The 12,667-nt window shown below is 38.1% G+C and overlaps 1 protein-coding gene across 1 annotated transcript; it reads left to right on the top strand.

Moving 5' to 3' along the window:
* The first annotated feature begins 2,011 nt into the window (after nucleotides 1–2,011).
* Nucleotides 2,012–7,202, top strand: LOC121997317 (transmembrane emp24 domain-containing protein p24delta3-like). Its single transcript, XM_042551668.1, has 4 exons — nucleotides 2,012–2,301; nucleotides 6,018–6,227; nucleotides 6,316–6,392; nucleotides 6,838–7,202. Exons 1-4 carry the CDS (start codon nucleotides 2,077–2,079, stop codon nucleotides 6,980–6,982), a joined length of 657 nt encoding a protein of 218 aa, XP_042407602.1. The 5' UTR covers nucleotides 2,012–2,076; the 3' UTR covers nucleotides 6,983–7,202.
* The last annotated feature ends 5,465 nt before the right edge of the window (nucleotides 7,203–12,667 follow it).

The raw sequence follows: 12,667 nt of genomic DNA, 5'->3' as shown, positions 1-12,667 counted from the left end.
AAAGAACAAATTGATCTTGTAGGATTCCCAAGAAATTCTTCAATTTCTTTCGGAAACAGATGATTATTTATAATTAGGGATCGAACTATAGATATCTGGATGATAACCTAAATATCCTACCTCGACAACTTACCCTGATGACTCAGCTCAGAATGACCTTGGTCTTGTGACTAAGCTAGAGCCACTCTACTAAGTTGGGGACTGGACTAGTCTCGAGAATTTGGTTAAACATATAACTTAACAACATGGAGCGATTAATTAGACAGGGCACTCCACCAAATTGGAAGACTCAGCAGACTGGGCACTCAACCAACTAAACATTCAACTAGAATGGAGGACTTAGTTAGACTAAGAGAAGGTCACGTAGACATGTCCCAGAGCGGGTCAATATTAACCATCTTTTGAGTCTCTCTCCCTTTAAGTAAAGCTAAGTTATACAAAGACTCGAATGAGATGTTTAGATCAATAGGATGTTGAAGTGAGCTCAAGTAGCCTGAAGGAGGAGATAATACTTGATCTCAAGTAACGTCGGGGAGAGAAAAGCCGAGTCGATTCTTTAGACCAAGCTAAATTGGGGAGAGATAAGTCGAGTCGATCCCTCTGTTGCAGGGGGAGATAGTGCTGAATCTCGAGATCAAGCTAAGGATAGGTAAACCGAGTTGAATCTCGAGACCAGATTAGGTACGGAAGAGGTAGGCCGAGTCAGCCCCTTCGAAGGGAGGGGAGCTTGATCTAAGACCCCTTCACAAGGGGGAGAGCTTGATCTCAACCTACCAACCCCTTTGCAAGGGGAGGAAGCTTGAAGCTGCCAAAGTTCAGAGAGAGATAAATGCTAAATTGACCCCTTAGTAAAAAACGGAGACATAATAATGCTCAACATGGTTCAAACTCCGCCAGTATGATATTTGAATTATCAGTGCATGAAAATCATTCTTTATCTCTTGCCATCAAACCGACCGTGCCGCGTGGGGCATCTATTGTTAAGTCTTGGTAGTTGGATCTGCTCTCCCTCAGGCATGTCATGATTTCCCACCGCCTTATTTGGGAGAGAGGGTGAAAACGAGAGAGAAATATATATAAAATAAAAAATTATTGAGCCAAGATTTTTAATTTGAATCCATCTGATCTTAACTTATATCCATCCTCAGAATAAATCAAAAAATACTTACAACAACGATGAATTAATAAATCCAAAAAATTTCACATTCTATTTGACAAAAAAATCTTCCCAAACACACTGTAACTGAGAATGAAACTACATATACCCAAATATACCTAAATGATAACTTAATATCCTTTAACCGTATCACGAGCGCTCAAGAGAGAAATATCTATACGGCAAAAGATGTTCATTCGTCTTAGTGCCCCACCAGGGAGATAAAAGTGGGGATAATTTTTCCCATTAATTTCCAATATTAGTGTCAATTTATGATCATGGATAGATCACTGAAGATTGTGACCCATATCAGCTTCTAATCAATTGGGTTTGGGGGGAGAACTCGCTGGAGAGTCGGCTAGAAGAATTTGACCAGGTGACTCGATTAAAATGGCTCAGCTTAGAATGACTTAGAATTACTCAGTAGCTCGGATTGATTCGGCCTAATGACTTAGGTAGAGTGACTTGACCAAGAGTAACTCGATCAAGTGGTGGCTTGACCAAGTTGGAGGACTCGATCAATTTTGAGGACTTAACCAAATTGGAGAATATTAACGGTATTAGACAAGTTTTTTCATCCTAAATAGATTTGCGTAATTTGTGATATTTTTATTATCAAAATTAATTTTTACCAAAAAAATGCTTTTATATCTCTGATATTATTGCTAACTTAAAAATGATTAAAATATTTAATTTTAAAACATTAACGGATTTGAGTATATTTTGTTTGGACCACGCGGTCCACGCAGGCGAGGAGGGGGCCAGTTTGGTAAAAGTTTAAAAATATGGAAAGTCAAAATGATAAATTCAAAGAGTACGGGGTGCATTTCAAAAAGTCTGTAACCTACATCATGCCGAACTAAATTTTAGCTACATCGAACGAATTGTAGATCCGTGGAGCTTCCAACGAGAGGGGCGAGATGAGGCGTCAAGGCGAGGCGATCTCGGTGCTCGCCGAGGCGCCGCTTCTCCTTCTGTGCTCGTTGATTCTGATTGTTCCGGGTGCGTCTGGTGTCTGGCTGAACCTGCCTGCGTCGGGCACCAAGTGCGTGTCGGAGGAGATACAGCCAAACGTGGTGGTGCTAGCTGACTACGGTGTCATCCACGAGGGCCAAACCGACAACTTGACCACCATCTCCGTCAAGGTACGATCGCTCCTTGCCTTCAAAACCATAGATCGATTAGTTTTGATCGGCGATCAGCGTGGTATTTATGATTTAGACTTGTTTGGGGGGTAAAGGTTCGAAATTTATTAGAAAGCATAATATTTTACATCTAATCTTTATATTAACATTTGTACCGAGGGAAGAACATAGAAGTACATAGTGGATTACTAAGGCCAGTATGTTTTTTGTTCATTTATTTGTTTCACATCACAGGAGCTAAGGTGTAGCGTGAAGGGGCATAGATATCTTTTAAAAAGGATCCGAAAGCTTGGATCTTGGATTTTGAGTTGTTTATTGTTGAGCAAATTATAGAGATGAGCTTGAATAAGGTCTCTTGAGGGCTTTAATTCTGAAAGCAAGAATTATATAGTAGAAAGACTTGAGACTAGCTTGTTATTTATTTATTTATACTTTCTTGAATGAGTTTAGATATCTGAAAACAGATCCATCCGTTTGGAGCTTTCAGTTGATCACTGTTGAATCATTCAAAGCATACAGATGATCTTGAGGCATATTGGTTGCTCCATCTTTGCATATATAGATGCATTAAATGTTAGTTTAATCCAGAAATGCCGGCATGTAATTCCATATCTCTTCTGCAAGTGACAAGGGTGTTTTAGTGTTGGTTTCATGATATGTTAACTAGATAAAAAAAACACTATCATCTAGATTAGTAAAATAATGGTTATATGTTTTCCCGGTGGTATCTCTTTTCCATTATAGGTGCTTACACGCTTGGTTGGATTGGAGATACTATGTAAGTATGCATGATGGTTTGTGGAAGTTGTATGAATAGGAAGCACCTAAGGATACATGCAGCTCTTGTAGATCTAGCAGAAAGATTCCTAAAAATTATGGTTTGTTTGGTGTTGATATATATTCCATCGCACCATTTGTACGAACCTTTTTCTATGCCCACTACAAAGAAAGTTTCAGCCAATGCCACAATTTTTTTTACTTGATCTAGACATATCATGCTACTTCTGGTTCAAGTATCAGTAAACATCAAGATTGATTATACCAAATTTTTGGCGCTATCACCTCCTAAGCTGAATTGGAGATATAAGAGTACATGGGCTTTGTTTTAGAAAGTAATTGGCATGGTTTTTAAAAAAGTGAATATCTGGGTGTACACAAACAATCCCTTAGTAGGATTTGGAAGGGGACCACAGAGGCATATGGCATATATTGCCCTCATATGCTATTTTTTCCCCCTTTTTTAAAAAGGTTTCTATTTGGTTCATTTGAACTTGTTTAGACAAAGCCAAATTTACTTAAACATTCTGAGCTACCCTATTTGGCACTTTGTAACTTGTAATTGATAACTTATACACTTATTTTTTGCAAGTGACAAACACTTTAGATATTAACTATATATCATTTATTCTACATTGTTTGTTAGTATTGGTTATTATATTTTATGTATTTGTGTTGTATGATTAACATAGTTTTCTTCTATGTGAAAGTATGGATTATATATGCGTTGATTAATATTCATAATTGTGTATGTGTTAGTAATTTTTATTGCCATAAAATAGTTTAAAATTTTTTAATACTAATCACATACACCCTTGCATACTATGTATAGTGGGTCCTCCATATACTGCTTGCATGCACTTTTTAGACCTTGGTGATTAAAACTTCTAATGTAAATTTTTCATGGTATAATAACCAGACTTGAATTTTGATTGATTATGGCTTACTCCACAGTCATTTGATTTTTAACTGATTATGGTTTACTCCACATTTATTAGAACTTCTAGCAGGTGTTCTATCACTATAGTTCACATATGCTTCTGATAAATATTGGATCTACTTCATGCAAGCAACCCTTTTCCTGGCTGTTTAAATCTTAAACCACGAGTGTTAAATCCTATTATGTCTTAGATGCATTGTCTAGAATCAGGATATCTGCTTATTAACTATCGTTGAATTTGAATTTCTTCACATTCTGTGCAATATTGAGACCCATGTCCTTTAAAACATCCTATGATTTTCTTTATTGATCTCTAGACACCTTTCTCTGCATTCTATGTTCTGTATCATTAGGCTAGGGAATGCTTGGACCTGGAGACTTGGGAGTTTTATGAGTGAGTAGCTTACTCACTTTGATATTTTAATCTAGTTTGAGAAGAATCTCCAGAAAATTTGATTGGATTGTTGTTCTCATGATAGCCTATTGGCGAGATGTCTTGCTCTTCATGATCATCAACTGCCAATTTTAGTTGTGGTTGAATTACCAATATTAAAACCTTATTACTGTCCATTGTCACATTTTGAATAGCTCTGGTTTTGGTTTAACTGGTAATTTATTCCAATTGAAAATGAGGGCCTCTAGATCAATGCAACACCTATTTATGATGAAATTGTATACAAAATGATATATGTTAGTTATGCACTATCCTAATTACTATTTCAAAATCATTCTTCAGATCAATCATCCGTGAACGATGTGTGAGTTTCACAAGCACTTGATGTCACAGCTTGTACACATATTTGCAAACTCTGGAAGTAAATTAAATAGCCAGGATAACTAAATCTTGATGAATTTCGTATTCAGACTTGAAAGTAAGAGATGGTAATGAATCATAAGACAGAAATATCTTTCTTTTTAGCAGATAAAAGTAACTTATCAATTGATGTTTTGGTCAGTAATGTCGGAATAAAGCAATTATAGCTTGTGACTTGGGTGGCGAAATATTGTAATAAGAGTATTCATCTAAAGAAGTAATCATTTCAGATTTTCATGTCGTTGAATCTTGGAGTCAAATGTGGGATACTAAAACAACAAACCATGAGTCTGAACTATTTGGTTGCTACATCAATCAGTTCTCAGTATTGAACTATGCAAGGCTATATCTCTGATTATATTTTAGATCTTTTGGGTCATTTTTAATTATGTTAACTATTTAGTTCAACTTGGCTAACCAATTCACCTTGAATGAATTATTTTAAGAACATAACCTGAAGCAAAATGTCTGTTTTAGTTTAATCAGTAATGCAAAGCAACATATGAAACTAAACGGTCTTTCTTATTTCATGGTTTGTGTAGTACAATGAATGCAAAATAATGTACAAAATGGTATATGCATCTTGCAACACATAAGAAAAGCAATCACAAGAATTGTCAAATAGTATCCTGTAATTGCCCGATGTTTGGTTTCCTAAATAAAAGTTAGATGCTGTTGGAAATAATCTGCATTATCAAGGATCACATTTGATATATACAATGCAGAGATGACAAGCAATTGAAATGTCCATGCCTGATAGTTGATTCCCTTTGTATGAATTAATGGCAATTTGAGATAAGCTCACTTTCTGATTCTGAAGCATCCAACCCTTAGTTGAAAGCACTGGATGTAGATATGTGGTGATAAACTTTGTTATGTTTTTTTTTTTTTTGTATATTGTGATGCGGGGAAATGGAAATGAATGACAATGGCTGCACATCTCAACATTCTTTTGACTGAGGAACTGATATTTTTTATTGTGATTCCACCTTTTGTTTATGTTAAGAAATTTCAAAATTGTTTTGCTTTGCAAAACGCTAATAAGCCCTCAGTTTATGTTCTTCATTCTTCATAATTCAACGGGTTGAATGAATGGAGATTGCATGAAATCCTATGCCATTTTCCCATTGACTTTAAGATTGCTGTGAAGTATATGATTTTATTGATAGGGTTGACCTTATGCAGGTTACATCACCTTATGGAAATACACTTCACGAGAAAGACCATGTTACAACTGGTCAGTTTGCATTCACCACTTCTGAGGCTGGCAACTACTTGGCATGTTTCTGGATAGATAGCAGTAACCAAGGTGTAGAGACAAGCATTAGCATTGACTGGAAGATTGGAATTGCAGCCAAGGACTGGGATTCTGTTGCCAAAAAGGAAAAAATTGAGGTGAGTACCTAAAATGTTAGATCGTCATCCACGGCAAGTTTATATGCAATCTTCTTGTGACAACTGTGGCATGGCTCCTCAATTCCAGGGTGTTGAACTAGAGCTTACAAAACTAGAAGCAGCTGTGCAGGCAATCCACGAGAACTTGCTGTACCTCAAATCCAAGTAATTCTGAAACTTGATGTTTCTTTCTAGTGCTTGTGCAAATTGTTAACTGCTAAGAATAATGGTTTGCTAAAATTTCCATCGCTTCCCATAATTCCCTCACATTTGCAATTTGTCTGTCAAACTTCCAAAATGTTAGTTTGCTACCCAAATAAATTCACTTCCCTCTCTTAACCTGAAGTAACTTTCATGAACTAGTTACACGCATTGAGTTTCTTTTTTTGGTACTCACTAAGTCATTTTGAATCAGTCATATCCCTAAGTTACAATCTGCAATTTGCCTATCAAACTTCTAAAGATGTCTGTTTTCCTTCAAAAGTTACATTCTGAAATCATTTCTCTCTCCAATCTCTGACATTGTATCTTGTGACATTTTACATTCAAAATCCTAAAATTTTATGTATCTAACACTCTTATGATTTTTTTCCCTCTTTTTTTTTTCCAGGGAAGCTGACATGAGAGAGGTGAGCGAGAGAACCAATGCGAGAATTGCATGGTATAGCATTTTCTCACTTGGAGTTTGCATCTCGGTTTCCATCTTACAGTTGTGGCACTTGAAGAGATACTTTCAAAAGAAGAAACTTATCTAAAACGCGATTGTATACAGAAGGATGTTGTTGTGTATTAATTTTTTGGCGTTGAAAAATATTCACACTGATACACCAACAGCCTTTCAGCTGCGTATTCCAATAGTTTGCAAAATGACTGAATTCATATTGTAAGGATCACACCTTGGCAATTGGTTGCTGAAACTTATTTTGTTGTTTTCTGGGGGTAAAGTTTGGATTTGACTGCCATTTGCTCGTTTAAGTCTATAGCCTTGATTGATTGTCTTTGTTCCAAATTAAAGTGATGTTGGCCACATCTTCTCTGCATTCGTGGTGAAAAGATTTTTTTATTTCTTAAGATCAAGTTAGTAGTACGAGTTATCCCTATTTACATGGTTAGTGGTACGAGTCATTCCTATTTACATGATTAGTGGTACGAGTCATTCCTACTTACATGGTTTAGTGGGATTAGTATAATGTTATCTTTATCTCTTGTAGTGTATTTAAAGGGTCGATGGTGTAAGTATTTGTACTGCAAGAAAAATAAAATAGTATTTTTTTTAAGTCTCTCCCCTCTTCTAATATTCTTCTTCACGGTTCGATCATCGAGGTCTTCCTTCTTGGTGGCTTCGTTTTTCGTTACATGGTATCAGAGCCAAGTTGCATTCGTGAAGAAGGAATCGTTTTTTTTAATATGGAAGGTGGTGGTCATATTGCGGGACTTGGTATGATGCTCTTGAATCAGTCCAACTATCGGATTTGGAAAACTTGTATGGAATCGTATCTTGTTGGTGAAGATCTATGGGATGTCGTCGTCATCAATGGTGTAGTTGCTCCGGAGGATGCCCCCGCTAATGCAGAAGTGCTCAAGAATTGGAAGCAACGTAATGCGAAGGCAAAGTTTGTTTTAAAGAGGTCTATTTCACATGAGATCTTCGAGCATATAATGGGATGTGCGTCGGCTCGAGAGATTTGGGATACGCTTGATCGTTTGTTTAATAAGAAGAATGAAGCTCGACTACAATTACTCGAGAATGAGTTGGCGGTTGCAAAGCAAGATGGAATGTCATGTTCAGAATTTTTTCTGAAAGTGAAGAACTTGTGTTCGGAAATCTCTCTTCTAAATCCCGAAAAAAAGATCTCGAATGCTCGGTTGAAGCGGTATATCATTCGTGGACTTCGGCCGGAGTACACTCCATTTGTCACCTCAATTCAAGGGTGGGCTCAACAATCGTCGCTTGAAGAGTTTGAGAATCTTCTCTCCTCGCAAGAGTTGTTGGCTAGACAAATGGTCGGAACGCGCATCAAGGAAGAATCAAGCAATGCCTTGTTCACAAAGAAAGGTGACTCGATGAAAGATGAAAGTAAACCGGAAAGAGAATCTTCGAAGTTATCGAAGAAAAGTTTCAAGTGTTATCGTTGCGGCAAACTCGGCCATATCAAGAGGAATTGTCGAGTTAAGTTGAAGTCAGGGAATTATGCGGATGTTGCGGAGAAACGAGAAGAACAAAAGGAAAAAGATTGGAGTCATTGTTTTCTCGCTGACTCAATCATCGAAGACTCACAGTGGGTGCCTTGCTTGATGGCTGAAGGAAGTTTAAATGAGAAAAATTCTACCAACAAAGAGTGGATCGTGGATTTCGGATGCGGTCACCACATTACCGGAGATGAGTCCATCCTCTCGCGTTCTTGGACACACGACGGCAGGAGTGGGATCATGACCACAGATAATACTGTTCATAAAATTTGAAAGGAAGGCACTGTTGTCGTCGATAATGACCATGGGGAATCAATCACTCTCAATAGTGTGTATCATGTACCAGGGATACAAAAGAACTTCTTCTCCGTCGCAAACACGGTGGATGCTGGAAATTTCGTGCTCTTCGGGCCGCGAGATGTGAAGTTTCTTCGGAACGTCAAGGAAATCAAGGCCGATGTTGTTCATACAGGTACGAGGGTGAAAGATTTATTTGTCTTGTCGACATCAAATTCTTATATCGAGAAGATGAGGAGCAATGATACGTCTTTCTTGTGGCATGCGAGACTTGGTCATATAAATATGACAAAAATGAGGGCCATTATCCAAAAGAAGTTGGTGGAAGGGTTGCCTGATTCCATGAAGATTGACAATGAAGGAGTTTGTGAAGGGTGTCAATTCGGAAAGTCACATCGACTTCCTTTTGAGAACTCAACCTCTCGATGCACGACTCCTTTAGAACAGATCCATAGTGACTTGATGGGTCCAACAAAAACTACATCCTACTCTGAAGGTAATTATATGTTGTTGTTCGTAGATGATTATTCTCGGTTCACGTGGGTTTATTTTGTGAAGCATAAGTCAGAGACATTCTCTATTTTTCTTGACTTCAAGAAAATCGTCGAAGGGGAATTAGGCAGAAAAATTAAGACGTTGCGGACAGACAATGGAGGCAAGTTTTGTTCAAATGAGTTTCTCTCCTTTTGCCGAGACAATGGTATTAAAAGGGAGTTGTCATGTCTGGATACACCACAGCAAAACGGAGTTGCGGAGAGAAAAATCAGACATCTTGTGGAGACTTGTAAGAGTTGGTTGCACGCGAAGAAATTGCCCAAGGAGCTATGGGCGGAGGGAATGAATTGTGCAACCCATGTGATCAATCGGGCGCCCCTTAGTTCGACAAATAACAAGGCACCATATGAATTGTTGTATGGTGTTAAACCAAACGTGAAGCATTTTCGAGTATTTGGATCTCTTTGCTATGTTCATTTGCAGGATTCTCAAAGGAGTAAGTTGGATGCAAAAGCAGTTAAATGCGTTTTCGTCGGCTACGATGAACGAAGAAAGGGTTGGAGATGTTTGGATCCTACAACAAATAAATGTGTTGTGTCTCGCAACGTCATCTTCGACGAGATTTCCTCCTATAACTTTGAAGAGCCACCTAGAGAAGAGAATGACATGGTTACCTTGCCGCTGTCTCGCTTTCCAGAAAATTCTTCTCTAGAAACTCAAGAAGAAAGGGGGAGTGTGGACCAAGGCGAGAATGTTCAAAAAAATCAACGGCCAAGAAGAAATGTTGATCGACCTCCTCGTTATAGAGATGAAAATTTCGTCACTACCTTTTCATGCTTTCTTGCTAATCAAATTGATGACGAAGAACCCTCTTCATATGAAGAAGCCAAAGGAGTAAAGGAGTGGAAGGTTGCCATGAAGGAAGAAATGGATGCATTGCTGAAAAATGAAACATGGGACTTAGTTCCGAAGTCTCCCGGAGTGCAGCCAGTTTCATGTAAATGGGTCTTTCGCATTAAAAGGAAGGCCGACGGGAGCATAGATCGGTTCAAAGCAAGGCTGGTCGCTCGGGGATTCTCACAAAAATATGGAGAAGATTACGAGGAAACCTTCAGTCCAGTAGCGAAAATGACTTCGGTACGCACCATTCTTGCCTTAGCAGCTAATTTCGGGTGGAAACTATGGCAACTAGATGTCAAAAATGCATTCTTATATGGAGAGCTTGATAGACATATATATATGGTGCAGCTAATCGGATTTGAATCTGAAAGTCATCCGGATTTTGCATGCAAGCTGAAGAAGGCACTTTATGGATTAAAGCAAGCCCCGCGAGCCTGGTTCGGAAAAATTACAGAATTTTTACAATTTTGTGGTTATGTGGTATCCGACTCGGATTCAAGTATGTTCGTCAAGAAAAGCCAAGGATTTTTTGTGGTTGTTCTACTATACATCGACGATATTATATTAACGGGCAGCAATCATTCAGAAGTTGCTCGACTTCAAGAAGAACTATCCTTGCGTTTTGACATGAAGAAGCTAGGCGAGGTGAGTAACTTTCTCGGAATACAAATTGAAAATTTGGATGATGGGGTTTTTGTGTCTCAATCCAGCTACGCCAAGAAGCTCGTTGAGAAGTTCGGAATGATAAACGGGAAGAAGCGATCAACGTCACTCGATGTAGGTACGAAGCTTCGTCGTGACGAAGGAACACAACTATCGGATCTCCATCTCTATCGTGTCCTTGTGGGAAGCCTGATTTATTTGACAATAACAAGACCGGATATTGCCTTCTCTGTTGGCGTTGTTAGCCGATATATGCAAGCACCGAGAAAGCCACACCTCGAGGAGGCAAAGAATATATTGAAGTACGTTAATTCCACTCTTGACATGGGCTTATTTTACAAGAAGGGTGCAAAATTCTCTTTGGAAGGATTTGTGGATGCTGATTTTGGTGGAGATTTAGATGATCAAAGATCAACATTCGGATTCGTTTTTTTATGCGGAAAAACAAGTATTTCATGGTGCAGCAAAAAGCACAGTTCGGTGTCACTGTCCACCGCCGAAGCCGAGTATAAAGCTTCGGCCCATGCCGCTCAAGAATGTGTTTGGCTTCGTAGACTTTTTGAAGATCTCCAAGAACCCATTGATGGATCGGTTCCTATTCATGATAATAACTGAAGTGCGATCAAGCTTACATCAAATCTCGTCTTCCACGCAAGGACGAAACATATTGAACTTGAGCATCACTTCATCTGTGAAAAAGTGCTTAGCGGGATTATCGACATGGTTGTTGTTCGAAGTGAAGATAACATCGCTGACATTTTTACAAAGCCCCTTTCAAAGGGTCCATTCGAAGACCTACGTTCTAAACTTGGGCTGATTCGGAAGACATCACTTTAAGGGGGAGTGTTACAAATTAAAGTGATGTTGGCCACATCTTCTCTGCATTCATGGTGATAAGATTTCTTTATTTCTTAAGATCAAGTTAGTAGTATGAGTCATCCCTATTTACATGGTTAGTGGTACGAGTCATTCCTATTTACATGATTAGTGGTACGAGTCATTTCTACTTACATGGTTTAGTGTGATTAGTATAATGTTATCTTTATCTCTTGTAGTGTATTTAAAGGGTCGATGGTGTAAGTATTTGTACTGTAAGAAAAATAAAATAATATTTTTTTAAAATCTCTCTCCTCTTCTAATATTCTTCTTCACGGTTCGATCATCGAGGTCTTCCTTCTGGGTGATTTCGTTTTTCGTTACAGTCTTTATTTGTTGTTTACTTTTAAATGTTTCTGTGTTTCAATTTTTTTTTAGTACTTTACAATTTTATTCAATGTTTATGTATGATATTGCAATGATGTCATAATTATATTGTATTGGTTGAACTCCTGTTGCATAATTAGGGGACGGACTGTGAGGGCGGCGTAGTTTCCTTTTGCTAGCATGGTTGAACTAATCAAATCAAATTCAATCTAAAAATCCAGTGAAGTTAAAATTAAAGAGATACATTGTTAGAATGATATTTTACCGTTTGGCACACTCAAAGTTCACTATTTTCCAAAAGGCACCACATTTTAGTCATTTGAAGAAATAACCATTGGTCACCTTGTCTAGCGAGATGTAAGATGTTGTGCTGCATGAGTGTGATTGATGTATTAGATTTTAGGGTCCATTTTTAGGGAATACGAAAATATCTTACTAGGTACTTGACCTTTTCATATAAAGAGTTGTTATGCTAGATAAATGCCTCAATAATTTATTCTACTCTGTGAGACTGTCTTGAAGGAGCTGCTAAAGGGACAGACAAGTGGGAAGGCATGAGCGACACAAACAGGAGTAACTGGATCAATTCCCTAAAGGGCATTTGTCCGATGTGATTAATTCTCAGGAAGTTCGGCTGGGCATTTATCCGATGTGATTAATTCAGGAAGTTCGGCTTAGAGTGTTGGATCACT

The sequence above is a fragment of the Zingiber officinale genome, chromosome 6A (assembly GCF_018446385.1).
Source record: "Zingiber officinale cultivar Zhangliang chromosome 6A, Zo_v1.1, whole genome shotgun sequence".
NCBI lineage: Eukaryota > Viridiplantae > Streptophyta > Magnoliopsida > Zingiberales > Zingiberaceae > Zingiber > Zingiber officinale.
The sequence above is the reverse complement of the archived record's forward strand: the minus strand, read 5'-3'. Positions and strand labels throughout refer to the sequence as shown.

Bases quoted from the DNA above. Each gene is read 5' to 3' on its own strand.
- LOC121997317 (XM_042551668.1), top strand. From the start codon at position 2,077: ATGAGGCGTCAAGGCGAGGCGATCTCGGTGCTCGCCGAGGCGCCGCTT. The intron at 2,302-6,017 runs GTACGATCGCTC...GACCTTATGCAG, and splicing joins TGACCACCATCTCCGTCAAG to GTTACATCACCTTATGGAAA. The intron at 6,393-6,837 runs GTAATTCTGAAA...TTTTTTTTCCAG, and splicing joins TTGCTGTACCTCAAATCCAA to GGAAGCTGACATGAGAGAGG.